At 47.9% G+C, this 18,313-nt stretch overlaps 1 protein-coding gene across 8 annotated transcripts in view; it reads right to left on the reverse strand.

Moving 5' to 3' along the window:
* The window catches only part of LOC139547138 (lysine-specific demethylase 6A-like), a 107,523-nt gene that overhangs the window by 63,543 nt on the left and 25,667 nt on the right, over nt 1-18,313 (reverse strand). For 7 of the 8 annotated variants that reach the window (XM_071356173.1, XM_071356168.1, XM_071356171.1 and 4 more), the window contains 3 exons: nt 14,480-14,600; nt 1,858-1,912; nt 348-382 (listed from right to left, as the gene is read on the reverse strand). In XM_071356173.1, the coding sequence (XP_071212274.1) occupies nt 348-382; nt 1,858-1,912; nt 14,480-14,600 (211 nt within the window). Of the gene's footprint in view, nt 1-347; nt 557-1,857; nt 1,913-14,479; nt 14,601-18,313 lie in introns of those variants that run through there. The other variant, XM_071356172.1, reaches the window with a different exon arrangement.

An 18,313-nucleotide genomic window follows, 5' to 3' on the forward strand; every position in this document is an offset into this window, starting at 1 on the left:
GGGGGGGGGATCTGCATCATTCGAGGCGGACGACATGTTTACAGTTACCTTGTTTCAGTTTGTATATGCCTACTTCCTGCTGTCACAGAGGACAAAGAATAACGGTTTGTGCAGACCACAAGGTAAACAGACCACAGCTAACTTCCCTTTTAGGAGTAATGACAACAACTGATAAGGGATTACAAGATAGGCTATATTATAAGGTATAAAGTGATACTAGGTCACTCGAAGTTCTATATTGTATGAGGTCAACTCAACCTATCCACCACCAATATGTACAGCAGACTTCACAGCAGCCTTCACTACCAGCACCAGAGAAAAAGGGGAAATAAGGAAGGATTTCTTACCTGAATCTCATATAAATGAGCGATGTGGAACTGGACTGTAAATAGAAAGAGAGAGTTACAAACTGATAGAAAGGACTGGAGATTAAATCACTTACATAGTGTGCTCTCTCACATTTCCCCTTAGTGATGAAACCAAACAGAAGCTCCAGCTGGTAGAAATTCATGAAATGGAGAAAAACACGTTTTTTACAGAGAGAGTTATGGCAAATTCATCCATGCACTGCTTCTGACTCCCCTGGGGCACCGCTTCTGACTCCCCTGAGGCACCGCCTCTGACTCCCCTGGGGCACCGCTTCTGACTCCCCTGGGGCACCGCTTCTGACTCCCCTGGGGCACCGCTTCTGACTCCCCTGGGGCACCGCTTCTGACTCCCCTGGGGCACCGCTTCTGACTCCCCTGGGGCACCGCTTCTGACTCCCCTGGGGCACCGCTTCTGACTCCCCTGGGGCACCGCTTCTGACTCCCCTGGGGCACCGCTTCTGACTCCCCTGGGGCACCGCTTCTGACTCCCCTGGGGCACCGCTTCTGACTCCCCTGTGGCACCGCTTCTGACTCCCCTGTGGCACCGCTTCTGACTCCCCTGTGGCACCGCTTCTGACTCCCCTGTGGCACCGCTTCTGACTCCCCTGTGGCACCGCTTCTGACTCCCCTGTGGCACCGCTTCTGACTCCCCTGTGGCACCGCTTCTGACTCCCCTGTGGCACCGCTTCTGACTCCCCTGTGGCACCGCTTCTGACTCCCCTGTGGCACCGCTTCTGACTCCCCTGTGGCACCGCTTCTGACTCCCCTGTGGCACCGCTTCTGACTCCCCTGTGGCACCGCTTCTGACTCCCCTGTGGCACCGCTTCTGACTCCCCTGTGGCACCGCTTCTGACTCCCCTGTGGCACCGCTTCTGACTCCCCTGTGGCACCGCTTCTGACTCCCCTGTGGCACTGCTTCTGACTCCCCTGTGGCACTGCTTCTGACTCCCTGGGTGCAGACGGAAGGAGTCTGCATGGTGTGTGGCTACAGATGGGAGAGAGGTTAGGTTCCCAATGTGTGTGTGTGCATAAAATTGCTCACATGTACGTGTGGCAGAGTCTGAGCTCTAGCGAGCAGCTCTCTGCCGATTCCTTCTAATGTGGTCTCCTAGGCAACTCAATCTCAGGCAGGTGGTCGGAATGAGCGTGTGTGTGTGTGTGTGTGTGTGGCCTTGAAAACCCCAGGGTCAGGCGTACAGACCATGGGGAAATGGCACGGCAACCGGGAGTAAATAACGAAATGATAAAAATATCCAGACAGCGTTCTATGCCCTTTCCTTTACGTGGTTAAAACTGACAAATGACCAAGTCAACATGACACTGTCATTATGGATAATGCATTATCTCACATAGCTAGTGAGTACATAACTCCACATGCTGGGGACAAAACAGGAAGGAGAATTCATTGGGGTTTCAGTGACGGTACCAAACAGGAGAGGAATGGTGTGCTTGAGTGTGAGTGTAGAAGTGGGGGTGTAATGTTACTTACTTTCAGCTTTGGACAAAGTGCAGGGGTTGGAGTCAATCAAAGCCAGCTGAAAATGCTGCAGAGAGAGAATGCATGTCATTAAGGAGGGTTTCTATGCAGCGTTGGTCCGTTATGACAAAGGTTAGCATTTCACATGAAGTATACAAACATGTCTGGTCCCGCCAGGCTTACGAACAACAGCTAAAGTATGACAGTGCAACGGACAGAGAGGACGTTCAAAGACAGGGTTGACCATGTGACTAGCCTCCACAACCCTGCTGCAGTGTCTCCTCCACAGCAGACCCAACTCTCTGCGGATGCACACGGCCTTACGACCAGCCTCTCTAACCCTGTTCCTGGAGAGCTACCGTCCTGTAGGGTTTTTTCCCCAACCCAAATCTAGCACACCCAAATCTAATAATTAGCTGGTTGATAAGCTGAATCAGGTTAGTTACAACTGGGGTTGGAGTGAAAACCTACAGGAGGGTCTCTCTACAGGGACAGGATTGGAGTGAAAACCTACAGGAGGGTAGCTCTCCAGGGAAAGGGTTGGAGTGAAAATATACAGGAGGGTAGCTCTCCAGGGACAGGATTGGAGTGAAAACCATACAGCAGGGTCTCTCTACAGGGACAGGATTGGAGTGAAAATATACAGGAGGGTAGCTCTCCAGGGAAAGGGTTGGAGTGAAAATATACAGGAGGGTAGCTCTCCAGGGAAAGGGTTGGAGTGAAAATATACAGGAGGGTAGCTCTCCAGGGAAAGGGTTGGAGTGAAAATATACAGGAGGGTAGCTCTCCAGGGAAAGGGTTGGAGAGCCCTGCCTTAGAACATATCATTTCCCCAACTCCTAGTCCTGTGTGTGTAGACCTGAATGGGACTGGATGTGTGTATAGGGTATGTTGTTCCCATGGTGACTATTAAAACCTACTCAAAACCTAGAGTCCTCAGAGCATGTGCAGACCAGCTGCCTGGAGTGTTTACGGACATACTCAATCTCTCCCTATCCCAGTCTGCTGTCCCCACTTGCTTCAAGATGTCCACCATTGTTCCTGTACCCAAGAAATCAAAGGTAACTGAACTATCGCCCTGTAGCACTCACTTCTGTCATCATGAAGTGCTTTGAGAGGCTGGTTAAGGATTATATCATGTCTACCTTACCTGACACAATAGACCCACTTCAATTTGCTTAACGTCCCAAAAGATCCACAGACGACGCCATTGCACTGCACACTGCCCTATCCCATCTGGACAAGAGGAATACCTACGTCAGAACGCTGTTCATTGACTACAGCTTAGCCTTCAACACCATAGTACCCTCCAAGCTCATCATTAAGCTCGAGGCCCATGGGTCTGAACTCCGCCATGTGTAACTGGCTCCTGGACTTCATGATGGGCCGCCCCCAGGTGGTGAAGTTAGGAAACAACATCTCCACTTCGCTGATCCTCAACACAGGAGACCCACAATGTTGTGTGCTCAGCCCCCTCCTGTACTCCCTGTTCACCCATGACTGCGTGTTCACGCACGCTTCCAACTCAACCATCAAGTTTGCAGATGAGACAACATTAGTAGTCCTGATTACCAACAATGACGAGACAGCCTACAAGGAGGTAGTGAGGGCCTTGGCAGAGTGGGGCCAGGAAAATAACCTCTCTTTAGACGTCAACAAAACAAAGGAGCTGATTGTGGACTTCAGGAAACAGCAGAGGGAGCATGCCCCTATCCATATTGATGGGACAGCAGCAGAGAAGGTGGAAAGCTTCAAGTTCCTTGGTGTACACATCACTGACGATCTGAAATGGTCCACCTAGAGACAGTGTGGTGAAGAAGGCGTGACAGCGCCTCTTCAACCTCAGGGGCCCTCAGAAACTTTACAGATGCACAATTGAGAGCATCCTGTCAGGCTGTATCACCGCCTGGTACGGCAACTGCACCGCCCACAAACGCTGGGCTCTCCAGAGGCTGGTACAGTCTGCACAACGCATACTGGGGGGACACCTACCACACCCGATGTCACAGGAAGGCCAAAAAGATCATCAACCATCCAAGCCACTGCCTGTTCACCCCGCTATCATCCAGAAAACAAGGTCAGCACAGGTGCATCAAAGCTGGGACCGAGAGACTGTAAAACAGCTTCTATCTCATGGCCATCAGACTGTTAAATAGCCATCACTAGGTGGCTACCACCCGGCAACTCAACCCTGCACCTTAGAGGCTGCTGCCCTATATACATAGACATGGAATCACTGGTCACTTTAATAATGTTTACATACTGCTTTACTCATCTCATATGTATATACTGTATTCTATTCTACTGTATTTTAGTCAATGCCACTCCGACATTGCTCGTCCTAATATTGATATATTTCTTAATTCCATTATTTTACTTTTAGATGTGTATTGCTATCAATTGTTAGATATTACTGCACTGTTGGAGCTAGGAGCTCAATCATTTTCACTACAATCACAATAACATATGCCAAATATGAATTGATGTGTAATCAATATGGAGATGGCTCATGCGTTGGCGCCTGAATAGCAGACCAGCAGCGGAGAATATCAGAGCTTGCAGAACCACTGGGAATGGTTAACACCCTTCTGGTCACTCTTTCCAGGCTGGGCAGGGATGTATAGTTGTTTTTTCCTGTAGGTAGGCCTAAAGGATTATAGGTAAAATAACCCTATCAAAACAGAAAGCTTCTTGAGCGGTAACTTGCCAGGCCGATTGGGCCAAAATCAACGATGGCCTATTGTATAGATAATATAACGAAAACTAATATAACTTTTAAGAGGTCAGATTTTTTTGTTTTGCTACATTGACACACTTAGCTAGCTACCCACCTCATTCCTTTATGTTATAGCATGTGCATGTACTAAGTACAACATCATGCTTTTGGGATACTTGTCTTTTCAGATTTCACAATGATTCTTTAAATTACATAAAAAATACATTTTTATTAGTTTTTAGGCTACCTGTCTGGCTCCTGAAATATTTAGAGTGTTTATTTGCTTTTTAAAAACGACATGTCGTCCATTTGAAATGAGTGATTTTAATGAATGGAGCGAATTTGGAGCGTCAGTTTTTTTTGGAGGAGCGGTTTTTAACGGAGCTGTTGGAAAGGATGTGCACAAGCACCACTCCATGAGCTTTGATTTCCGACCGCTCAGCTCACATACTCTGACCACTACACAAATACACCGTGACAATAATGCTTAAGCTACAAAAAACATATCACAGGTTCTGCAGCACACCTTATTACTCTGTCTTAGACAACATCTTATTGCCATCACCAGCCTGTGACATACCAACAGAACATAGTATAATTAAGCAGTAAGGCACGAGGTGGTGTGGTATATGGCCAATATATCACAGCTAAGGGCTATTAGGCGCGACACAAACTCCCGAGGTGCCTTATTGCTATTATAAACTGGCTACCAACATATTAGAGCAGTAAAAATACATGTTTGTCATACCCGTGGTATACGGTCTGATATACCATGGCTGTCAGCCAATCAGCATTCAGGGCTCAAACCACCCAGTTTATAATAAAAGACATACTGTAACATATGCACATTCTGTACTGGTAACGCAACACTGGAAACTGGAAGCACACTGTACTGGTAATGCAACACTGGAAACTGGAAGCACACTGTACTGGTAATGCAACACTGGAAACAGGAAGTAAAGGACTGTAACCCAAATCAAAGAGATAAGGCATAACACCTCATCAAAAATAACAACAGACTGAGGCGCCTGTCTAAAATAAATATACTTAACAGTGTCACACACACACACACTTGTCAATGTCAGGCAGATAGAAATCAGGGTACCTCAGCCAACCTCCCTCCCCCCTCTCTATTTCCCACACCTCAGTCAGGGCTGGCAGAGTGTAAGTTACAGTTCAGCTAATCAGACACACGTGCACACACACACACGTGCACATCAGCTGAGGAGATATACCTGGAACAAACAAACACATCTTCAAAGTCACACACACTCAACATTGAAAATGTATCACTAGACCAAAACACAAACAATACTCTACTATGCATGCCAAACCTTCTGTACGGTGAAGGACCAACATCTTCCAGCAGCTCTCTAGAGCTCCCCCTTGCCCCTTCTCTCCCTCTACAGCTCCCCCTTGCCCCTTCTCTCCCTCTACAGTTTCTCCTTGCCCCTTCTCTCCCTCTACAGTTTCTCCTTGCCCCTTCTCTCCCTCTACAGCTCCCCCTTCTCTCCCTCTACAGCTCCCCCTTGCCCCTTCTCTCCCTCTACAGCTCCCCCTTCTCTCCCTCTACAGCTCCCCCTTGCCCCTTCTCTCCCTCTACAGCTCCCCCTTCTCTCCCTCTACAGCTCCCCCTTGCCCCTTCTCTCCTTCTACAGCTCCCCCTTGCCCCTTCTCTCCCTCTACAGCTCACCCTTCTCTCCCTCTACAGCTCCCCCTTGCCCCTTCTCTCCCTCTACAGCTCCCCCTTGCCCCTTCTCTCCCTCTACAGTTTCTCCTTGCCCCTTCTCTCCCTCTACAGCTCCCCCTTCTCTCCTTCTACAGCTCCCCCTTGCCCCTTCTCTCCCTCTACAGCTCCCCCTTGCCCCTTCTCTCCCTCTACAGTTTCTCCTTGCCCCTTCTCTCCCTCTACAGCTCCCCCTTCTCTCCCTCTACAGCTCCCCCTTCTCTCCCTCTACAGCTCCCCCTTGCCCCTTCTCTCCCTCTACAGCTCCCCCTTGCCCCTTCTCTCCCTCTACAGTTTCTCCTTGCCCCTTCTCTCCCTCTACAGCTCCCCCTTCTCTCCCTCTACAGCTCCCCCTTCTCTCCCTCTACAGCTCCCCCTTGCCCCTTCTCTCCCTCTACAGCTCCCCCTTGCCCCTTCTCTCCCTCTACAGCCCCCCCTTGCCCCTTCTCTCCCTCTACAGCTCCCCCTTGCCCCTTCTCTCCCTCTACAGCCCCCCCTTGCCCCTTCTCTCCCTCTACAGCTCCCCCTTGCCCCTTCTCTCCCTCTACAGCTCCCCCTTCAGCTCCCCCTTCTCTCCTTCTACAGCTCCCCCTTGCCCCTTCTCTCCCTCTACAGCTCCCCCTTCTCCCTCTACAGCTCCCCCTTCTCTCCCTCTACAGCTCCCCCTTCTCTCCCTCTACAGCTCCCCCTTCTCTCCCTCTACAGCTCCCCCTTCTCTCCCTCTACAGCTCCCCCTTCTCTCCCTCTACAGCTCCCCCTTCTCTCCCTCTACAGCTCCCCCTTCTCTCCCTCTACAGCTCCCCCTTCTCTCCCTCTACAGCTCCCCCTTCTCTCCCTCTACAGCTCCCCCTTCTCTCCCTCTACAGCTCCCCCTTGCCCCTTCTCTCCCTCTACAGCTCCCCCTTGCCCCTTCTCTCCCTCTACAGCTCCCCCTTGCCCCTTCTCTCCCTCTACAGACCCCCCTTGCCCCTTCTCTCCCTCCATCTCTACAGCTCTCTACAGACTGCTGCAGTAGAGGATCTCCCTCCCTCCCCAGGAAGAAGGATTCTCATCAGGTGACTAACATGTACCAGTAATTCCTCTAGTGATCCCTTACCCTCGCCCTCTGTCTCCCTCACTGCCTACATTAGCACCTGCTGAGAGAGTGACTGAGTGGGTGTGTTTGTTGTAGATACAGTAGCATGTGGTGTCAAAAGCACATCAATTTATGCAAAATGGCTGGATATTTCCATAGGTTGGCTCATTGATTCCTTTTACATGAAAATACAAAACTGTCTCCATGCCTTTTCTCCATCCAGCCAACTTCCACTGCCTCTCCCCCCCCTCCCTCTTTCAGGAGGGAGGGAAACAACTTCTATTAGGCCGTATGCACCAACCCTCCCTTTTCTATCTCTCCCCTCCTTTACCTTCTCATCACTCAGCCTCCCTTCTATTCAGTCTGCTTGTACCCTCTCATCACTCAGCCTCCCTTCCATTCAGTCTGCTCGTACCCTTCATCACTCAGCCTCCCTTCCATTCAGTCTGCTCGTACCCTCTCTTCACTCAGCCTCCCTTCCATTCAGTCTGCTCGTACCCTCTCTTCACTCAGCCTCCCTTCCATTCAGTCTGCTCGTACCCTCTCTTCACTCAGCCTCCCTTCCATTCAGTCTGCTCGTACCCTCTCATCACTCAGCCTCCCTTCCATTCAGTCTGCTCGTACCCTCTCATCACTCAGCCTCCCTTCCATTCAGTCTGCTCGTACCCTCTCATCACTCAGCCTCCCTTCCATTCAGTCTGCTCGTACCCTCTCTTCACTCAGCCTCCCTTCAATTCAGTCTGCTCGTACCCTCTCATCACTCAGCCTCCCTTCCATTCAGTCTGCTCGTACCCTCTCATCACTCAGCCTCCCTTCCATTCAGTCTGCTCGTACCCTCTCATCACTCAGCCTCCCTTCCATTCAGTCTGCTCGTACCCTCTCATCACTCCTCCCCTCCTATTTTCTCTCTGCTCACACCACCTCCCGCTCTCTCTGTGTAGATAACTGGGCTAGTGTGTGTGTGTGTGACTAAGGAAGAGAGAGGACGTGCAGCATGCGTGTAGACTGTTCAGCTCAATACTGCTGCTTGCACACACACGGTAGCCTCATGAACCCAGTGCTGCACACACACACACACACACACAGTGTTCCACAGAGCTGATAGGCCGTCAGCAGCCAATCAACGGGAAGCCAGTGCAGAACCAGAGACAGACAACTGGCCTGTTCCTCTCCTCTCCCAAGGTAGGATGTCCCTCGCTGGCCATCTCCCCGGTCCTGAGAGAACCCAGAGTCTCCATAACAACATGTGTATCCATCCACAGACAGTGTTTTAGATTAGGTCACTTTCTAGGACTAGAGTGATGGAATTCAACATGCTGAGAGGGAAAGCTGTAGCTGAAGCAGCCTTATTTGGACAGATCCCTGAGGACTATTCCCCTAATCCAATATACTGCATGCAAATCCACAGTTACATATAGCATGCAAATACATAGTTACATATAGCATGCAAATCCACAGTTACATATAGCATGCAAATACATAGTTACATATAGCATGCAAATCCACAGTTACATATAGCATGCAAATCCACAGTTACATATAGCATGCAAATCCACAGTTACATATAGCATGCAAATCCACAGTTACATATAGCATGCAAATCCACAGTTACATATAGCATGCAAATCCACAGTTACATATAGCATGCAAATACATAGTTACATATAGCATGCAAATACATAGTTACATGGTAAGTAGCCTAGCGCAGGGGTTTTCAAACTGTGTCCACTATTGAAAAAATATTTGTAGGGATTTGTCTTTTTAAAAATCATTATTTTATAAATATCGCTAGCTGCAACAGAATACCATCATGGATACCACTTATATGTCTCTGCGTCCAGAATGAAGGAAGTTATCATGCTAGCTGTTCCTGTTCATCCAACTCTGGTTGAAGTAGATAAAGGGATTCATTGACAAAATCTCAAACTATCCCTTTAATATGGAGCTAATTACAGGTTTTCTTTCTGTATAGATAATTCTTAGGTGGGCCGACTTAGTGGACATTTCCGGAATGTAAAAACAGTTTGTGTCAACTTAAACGACCAAAACTAGATAAAAAGTACACTGAACTATATATATATATATATATATTTTTTTTTAATAATACCATCTCTGTGAACAAACAATCAAATAAAATCTGGACAGTCAGGGAGAATAGAACATTCAGGGAACATGCACATTGATTTAGTTCCATGTTTAAACAGCGGAACAACATTAGCCATGGCAAAATGCATAGAATTTGGGGAAATTAGCTTTAACTGCAAAAGGGTCCCTCATCTCCATGCCAAATGTGTAGAATTTCCCAAAATTTGCTTAAAAGCTGGTAATTTTCTCTTAGCTCAATGGAAACATTTCTAGAATTGCAGAAAATGTGCTTTGCAAAAGCAACATGTTCTCTACACCGCCATGATACCTTTCTAGCTAATAGACTGTCAGAGTTTACACTTAGTTCCATATTCCATGTAAACCCACCGTTCCATATTCCATGTAAACCCACCGTTCCATATTCCATGTAAACCCACCGTTCCATATTCCATGTAAACCCACCGTTCCATATTCCATGTAAACCCACCGTTCCATATTCCATGTAAACCCACCGTTCCATATTCCATGTAAACCCACCGTTCCATATTCCATGTAAACCCACCGTTCCATATTCCATGTAAACCCACCGTTCCATATTCCATGTAAACCCACCGTTCCATATTCCATGTAAACCCACCGTTCCATATTCCATGTAAACCCACCGTTCCATATTCCATGTAAACCCACCGTTCCATATTCCATGTAAACCCACCGTTCCATATTCCATGTAAACCCACCGTTCCATATTCCATGTAAACCCACCGTTCCATATTCCATGTAAACCCACCGTTCCATATTCCATGTAAACCCACCGTTCCATATTCCATGTAAACACACCGTTCCATATTCCATGTAAACACACCGTTCCATATTCCATGTAAACCCACCGTTCCATATTCCATGTAAACCCACCGTTCCATATTCCATGTAAACCCACCGTTCCATATTCCATGTAAACCCACCGTTCCATATTCCATGTAAACCCACCGTTCCATATTCCATGTAAACCCACCGTTCCATATTCCATGTAAACCCACCGTTCCATATTCCATGTAAACCCACCGTTCCATATTCCATGTAAACCCACCGTTCCATATTCCATGTAAACCCACCGTTCCATATTCCATGTAAACCCACCGTTCCATGTTCCATGTAAACCCACCGTTCCATGTTCCATGTAAACCCACCGTTCCATGTTCCATGTAAACCCACCGTTCCATATTCCATGTAAACCCACCGTTCCATATTCCATGTAAACCCACCGTTCCATATTCCATGTAAACCCACCGTTCCATATTCCATGTAAACCCACCGTTCCATATTCCATGTAAACCCACCGTTCCATATTCCATGTAAACCCACCGTTCCATATTCCATGTAAACCCACCGTTCCATATTCCATGTAAACCCACCGTTCCATATTCCATGTAAACCCACCGTTCCATATTCCATGTAAACCCACCGTTCCATATTCCATGTAAACCCACCGTTCCATATTCCATGTAAACCCACCGTTCCATATTCCATGTAAACCCACCGTTCCATATTCCATGTAAACCCACCGTTCCATATTCCATGTAAACCCACCGTTCCATATTCCATGTAAACCCACCGTTCCATATTCCATGTAAACCCACCGTTCCATATTCCATGTAAACCCACCGTTCCATATTCCATGTAAACCCACCGTTCCATATTCCATGTAAACCCACCGTTCCATATTCCATGTAAACCCACCGTTCCATATTCCATGTAAACCCACCGTTCCATATTCCATGTAAACCCACCGTTCCATATTCCATGTAAACCCACCGTTCCATATTCCATGTAAACACACCGTTCCATATTCCATGTAAACCCACCGTTCCATATTCCATGTAAACCCACCGTTCCATATTCCATGTAAACCCACCGTTCCATATTCCATGTAAACCCACCGTTCCATATTCCATGTAAACCCACCGTTCCATATTCCATGTAAACCCACCGTTCCATATTCCATGTAAACCCACCGTTCCATATTCCATGTAAACCCACCGTTCCATATTCCATGTAAACACACCGTTCCATATTCCATGTAAACCCACCGTTCCATATTCCATGTAAACCCACCGTTCCATATTCCATGTAAACCCACGTTAGACTCAGACAGTCTACTACATGCTACTCCTCTCTGAGCTCTGCTGGGAAGCACCATTCAACCCCTAGCCCTATCCAATGCATGGCAGCTCTAACCCTGTCTGGTTCAGAAGCCCTCAGGTGCGTGTGTCTGGTCTGGACAAAACAAAGTATACATTCAGACGTATCACTTTCACAGAGGAGAAAAGACACAGAGATCCACCCTAGCTTATAGTGTCAATGGCACCAGACAGGCCTACACACCCACCAAACAGGCTATTATTTTCTACACATAATCCAGTAGGGAAGATCGTTCTGTGAAATAGGAGACATAGACGGTCATAAAAGAGAGCACTGATTTAATCGTGCAGAAGAGAAGCTGATAAGACCATGCTAGTGTTAGACTGGGGAGGGATCTGTTGACCCCTAGAGGGTACTAGGGCAGTGGGTCTCACTCCTGGTTCTGGAGGGCTGCAGTGTGCTGGCTAAGAGGGTTGTGTATCATGTACAGTACTAGATAGGCTACATACCTAGGCTTACCCAGCAGCAGGCTGTCCCCGACTAAAGAAAATCTTGGTCGACCAAAAGTTGTCTGTTCTTTCAACCAATCGATTGGTTTACATTTTTAAAAGGGTATTTTTACATATATAGACACACCCTTATGTGTTTTAATAAAATCAACCATATGCATTGAGCTGGTCTGATTCTTTAAGCTTACGGTTTGATGAATTAAGACAAAATGATTCAAGAGAGGCAGAGATCTAGATATGTTGACATTCTCGATATTCTAAAAAAAAGACCCAAGCCAATAATAACACATGCCTAATGATACACTTCTCCAATCATTCATTACTGCTGCAGTGTGTGATGTAGCGCTGAGTGGAAATAGGAAGAACATTTCATGTTTTATAAAAATAAGTGTTGAAAGTGCTGTGTAAGAACTTAAAACATCAATTCAATCAAAAACCGCAGCTCTTTGCTGTATTCTTTGACAGTCTCGCTCTAGTCATTGCTTTAAATGTTTTGAAATCTCACAGTATCAACTTCGCTGTAGCTTTCTTTTATGCGAGCGGTAGATTTATAGTGCACTTGATTTGCTCACAATAAGGATTAGGCACAATAGAGGAATTTGTGGTTTTCCTTCAAAATAAAAGTGTCATTGACAGTGATGCAAATTAATACAAAAAGTAGAATGTCATACTTTTATTTTGAAGGCTAACTGCAAAATCCACTATTGTGACTAATCCTTATTGTGGCTAGCTTCACATAGATGGGTCCGACCACCATTAGTCAAATAAGAACTGTCTTATAAATTAGGGTTATTTTAGATGATGACACCTAGATTGTCATTTTGCTATGTTTTTGGGGAAGAACATTGTTTGCATCCATGAGCTAGCTTTTTTTTATGACCAGCACTGTAGGTGCGCCAGACAACTTTACCATCATCATGGCATACGTATCAATGAATCATTGTGACATGAAATACGAGTGATAGTGTAATCAATGTGTAATAACTACGAAAGAAATGTATGAATGCGTTAAATTATTATGTGACGTGCAGTCATATTCAGGTCCTGATTGGTCAACAAGCTTATTTGACACCTCAAATAGTGTTATTTGACGTGTATATTTTTTTGACGCGCACATTTAAAAAAAATAATAAGTTATCGGTATCTTTTTTTTTGGCAAGGAAAATATCAGATATCGGTCAAAAATGTCATATCGGTGCATCACTACCCAAAATGAGTAATGGATCTCCTGCACCTAAATATAAACAGTACCAGCACCCAAAATGAGTAACAGAACCTATTTCAGTCCAAGTCAAGCACTGATAAGAAGTAAATCAGGTAGGCATGTTCTATGATGTTTCCACTGGATCAGAACATGACATTTATCTCTTTCACGCTGAGAGGTTACTGAAAGGGAGAGCGCTGGAAAGATGTTTCAAATACATTGAGGAACTGTTGTCATTCTCAATGGATGTAGAAACAAGACTTTGTTTGCTTGATGTTTGAAGTGAAGAAAACATTACTTTGAGAAGCTCCACAGGTCATTAGTGGTGGTGTGTTAAGCAAATCAAAAATACTAAAATCAGATCCCCCATATACATTTGCTCGCAGCCCAGGTAGCCTATATACTTCTACGCATAAATCAGGTGCTCAACATTGACAGAATCGCTCCAAACTAAAGATAATGACTAAATTGAATTGACAAAACTTGTAAATGGAATGAAATAAACAAAAACTTGTTTCTTGCAAGCGTAGCATAGGTGGTGCGCTCTGCAAACAATGTGTCCCCTCCAACAATGTGTCCCCTCCAACAATGTGTCCCCTCCAACAATGTGTCCCCTCCAACAATGTGTCCCCTCCAACAATGTGTCCCCTCCAACAATGTGTCCCCTCCAACAATGTGTCCCCTCCAACAATGTGTCCCCTCCAACAATGTGTCCCCTCCAACAATGTGTCCCCTCCAACAATGTGTCCCCTCCAACAATGTGTCCCCTCCAACAATGTGTCCCCTCCAACAATGTGTCCCCTCCAACAATGTGTCCCCTCCAACAATGTGTCCCCTCCAACAATGTGTCCCCTCCAACAATGTGTCCCCTCCAACAATGTGTCCCCTCCAACAATGTGTCCCCTCCAACAATGTGTCCCCTCCAACAATGTGTCCCCTCCAACAATGTGTCCCCTCCAACAATGTGTCCCCTCCAACAATGTGAACGTAAGACTGGAATAATTAAAATAATAATAAATCGAATGCATTAACATAAATGACCATAATCTAACAAACATAGATTAGAAATGACAGGAATTACAGTAATCGTACTACTGGTGATACATGTAATGAGGAAGTGATATAGACTAAAATGCAGTCGACTAATTGGGATCAGCCCTTTAATAGTAGTAGTACATACCTTCAGACTGGACTCGTAATCGGTGTTGCCTTTAAACATGAGGCCCAGTCTCATGTGGATCTCTGTGGCTCGGGAGAAACTGGGGTCAATATAGAGCCCATCCTGAAATGCTTTTATCGCCCTGCATACAGAGAGAAACAGGAGGAGAGCGTTAAACATAGGATGGAACAAAACACACACAAAAAATAACTAATTCACAAAAGCAAAATGTGTAGAAATAACCATATGTTAAATGAGGATGCTTTTTTTCTGGGATAAAAAAAATCGAGGAACAAAAACCTTGACACGCTCCTACTGTTGTTAAATACATTTGTATTTTACATTCAGAGGCATGGAAGAGTCCTGCAGTTCTTTACTAGAGCATCTCTGGATTGAGCCACAGAGATCGAGAGAGAATGAACAGAAGCAAGAGGGAAAGCACTGCTGTTACCGTGGCAACATAACCCCCACCCATAACAACACTGATGTAAACCACAAACTATATAGGCTGCAAAATAAACCTGACCCACACTAATGCTTCACCCCTCTGATACACAAATACCCATATTCAACACATAACCAAACAATTACAAGAACCTACACAAACAAAAAAATCCACTCACAGTGCAGTTGTGAAAACAAAGGCTATAACATGTCAGGGGACTGCCACAGCACGAGAGACTATAGTAGAAACACTGATCTCACTACACACAAACACATAGGACAAGCATTCTGAACCCATTGGCCTCAATACCCCTCCTTTCCCTGTTTTAAATCCTTCATCCCTCCCGCTCTCTTATTCATCCGTTCCTTCCAGAGTGGTAGGCACATTACCTTCTCTAGGCTGGAACAGATTGGCAGTGAGAATGAGTGAAAACAAGCTAACAGAAAACCAGACAGGTAGAGACAGGAGGCATACCATCAAACAGTCCCCAGGCCAGACAGACTGGTAGAGACAGAGGGAGAACATTAAACAGTCCCCAGGCCAGACAGACTGGTAGAGACAGGAGGCATACCATCAAACAGTCCCCAGGCCAGACAGACTGGTAGAGACAGAGGGAGAACATTAAACAGTCCCCAGGCCAGACAGACTGGTAGAGACAGGAGGCATACCATCAAACAGTCCCCAGGCCAGACAGACTGGTAGAGACAGAGGGAGAACATTAAACAGTCCCCAGGCCAGACAGACTGGTAGAGACAGGAGGCATAACATCAAACAGTCCCCAGGCCAGACAGACTGGTAGAGACAGGAGGCATAACATCAAACAGTCCCCAGGCCAGACAGACTGGTAGAGACAGGAGGCATAACATCAAACAGTCCCCAGGCCAGACAGACTGGTAGAGACAGGAGGCATAACATCAAACAGTCCCCAGGCCAGACAGACTGGTAGAGACAGGAGGCATAACATCAAACAGTCCCCAGGCCAGACAGACTGGTAGAGACAGAGGGAGAACATTAAACAGTCCCCAGGCCAGACAGACTGGTAGAGACAGAGGGAGAACATTAAACAGTCCCCAGGCCAGACAGACTGGTAGAGACAGAGGGAGAACATCAAACAGTCCCCAGGCCAGACAGACTGGTAGAGACAGAGGGAGAACATAATGTAAGTCGCTCTGGATAAGAGCGTCTGCTAAATGACTTAAATGTAATGTAAATGTAAATGGATCTCCCGGTTGCGGCCGGCTGCGACAGAGCCTGGGCGCGAACCCAGCCCAGCCTGGGCGCGAACCCAGAGACTCTGGTGGCGCAGCTAGCACTGCGATGCAGTGCCCTAGACCACTGCGCCACCCGGGAGATTAGAGACAGGAGGCATAACATCAAACAGTCCCCAGGCCAGACAGACTGGTAGAGACAGGAGGCATAACATCAAACAGTCCCCAGGCCAGACAGACTGGTAGAGACAGGAGGCATAACATCAAACAGTCCCCAGGCCAGACAGACTGGTAGAGACAGAGGGAGAACATTAAACAGTCCCCAGGCCAGTAGGACCAGACTACTGGTCTACTAGTCCAGCCCTGTAGCTCTCTAGGACCAGGGTTGGTTGGAGACCACAGCTCTAGGACCAGGGTTGGTTGGAGACCACAGCTCTAGGACCAGGGTTGGTTGGAGACCACAGCTCTAGCCCTGTAGCTCTCTAGGCCCAGGGTTGGTTGGAGACCACAGCTCTAGCCCTGTAGCTCTCTAGGCCCAGGGTTGGTTGGAGACCACAGCTCTAGCCCTATAGCTCTCTAGGCCCAGGGTTGGTTGGAGACCACAGCTCTTGCCCTGTAGCTCTCTAGGCCCAGGGTTGGTTGGAGACCACAGCTCTTGCCCTGTAGCTCTCTAGGCCCAGAGTTGGTTGGAGACCACAGCTCTAGCCATGTAGCTCTCTAGGCCCAGGGTTGGTTGGAGACCACAGCTCTAGCCCTGTAGCTCTCTAGGCCCAGGGTTGGTTGGAGACCACAGCTCTAGCCCTGTAGCTCTCTAGGCCCAGGGTTGGTTGGAGACCACAGCTCTTGCCCTGTAGCTCTCTAGGCCCAGGGTTGGTTGGAGACCACAGCTCTTGCCCTGTAGCTCTCTAGGCCCAGGGTTGGTTGGAGACCACAGCTCTTGCCCTGTAGCTCTCTAGGCCCAGGGTTGGTTGGAGACCACAGCTCTAGGACCAGGGTTGGTTGGAGACCACAGCTCTAGCCCTGTAGCTCTCTAGGCCCAGGGTTGGTTGGAGACCACAGCTCTAGCCCTGTAGCTCTCTAGGCCCAGGGTTGGTTGGAGACCACAGCTCTAGCCCTGTAGCTCTCTAGGCCCAGGGTTGGTTGGAGACCACAGCTCTAGCCCTGTAGCTCTCTAGGCCCAGGGTTGGTTGGAGACCACAGCTCTAGCCCTGTAGCTCTCTAGGCCCAGGGTTGGTTGGAGAACACAGCTCTAGCCCTGTAGCTCTCTAGGCCCAGGGTTGGTTGGAGACCACAGCTCTTGCCATGTAGCTCTCTAGGCCCAGGGTTGGTTGGAGACCACAGCTCTAGCCCTGTAGCTCTCTAGGCCCAGGGTTGGTTGGAGACCACAGCTCTTGCCCTGTAGCTCTAGGCCCAGGGTTGGTTGGAGACCACAGCTCTAGCCCTGTAGCTCTCTAGGCCCAGGGTTGGTTGGAAACCACAGCTCTAGCCCTGTAGCTCTCTAGGCCCAGGGTTGGTTGGAAACCACAGCTCTAGCCCTGTAGCTCTCTAGGCCCAGGGTTGGTTGGAAACCACAGCTCTAGCCCTGTAGCTCTCTAGGCCCAGGGTTGGTTGGAGACCACAGCTCTAGCCCTGTAGCTCTCTAGGCCCAGGGTTGGTTGGAGACCACAGCTCTAGCCCTTTAGCTCTCTAGGACCAGGGTTGGTTGGAGACCACAGCTCTTGCCCTGTAGCTCTCTAGGCCCAGGGTTGGTTGGAGACCACAGCTCTTGCCCTGTAGCTCTCTAGGCCCAGGGTTGGTTGGAGACCACAGCTCTTGCCCTGTAGCTCTCTAGGCCCAGGGTTGGTTGGAAACCACAGCTCTAGCCCTGTAGCTCTCTAGGCCCAGGGTTGGTTGGAAACCACAGCTCTAGCCCTGTAGCTCTCTAGGCCCAGGGTTGGTTGGAAACCACAGCTCTAGCTCTGTAGCTCTCTAGGCCCAGGGTTGGTTGGAGACCACAGCTCTAGCTCTGTAGCTCTCTAGGCCCAGGGTTGGTTGGAGACCACAGCTCTAGCCCTGTAGCTCTCTAGGCCCAGGGTTGGTTGGAAACCACAGCTCTAGCCCTGTAGCTCTCTAGGCCCAGGGTTGGTTGGAAACCACAGCTCTAGCCCTGTAGCTCTCTAGGCCCAGGGTTGGTTGGAGACCACAGCTCTAGCCCTGTAGCTC

This window comes from Salvelinus alpinus, chromosome 20 (genome assembly GCF_045679555.1).
Source record: "Salvelinus alpinus chromosome 20, SLU_Salpinus.1, whole genome shotgun sequence".
NCBI lineage: Eukaryota > Metazoa > Chordata > Actinopteri > Salmoniformes > Salmonidae > Salvelinus > Salvelinus alpinus.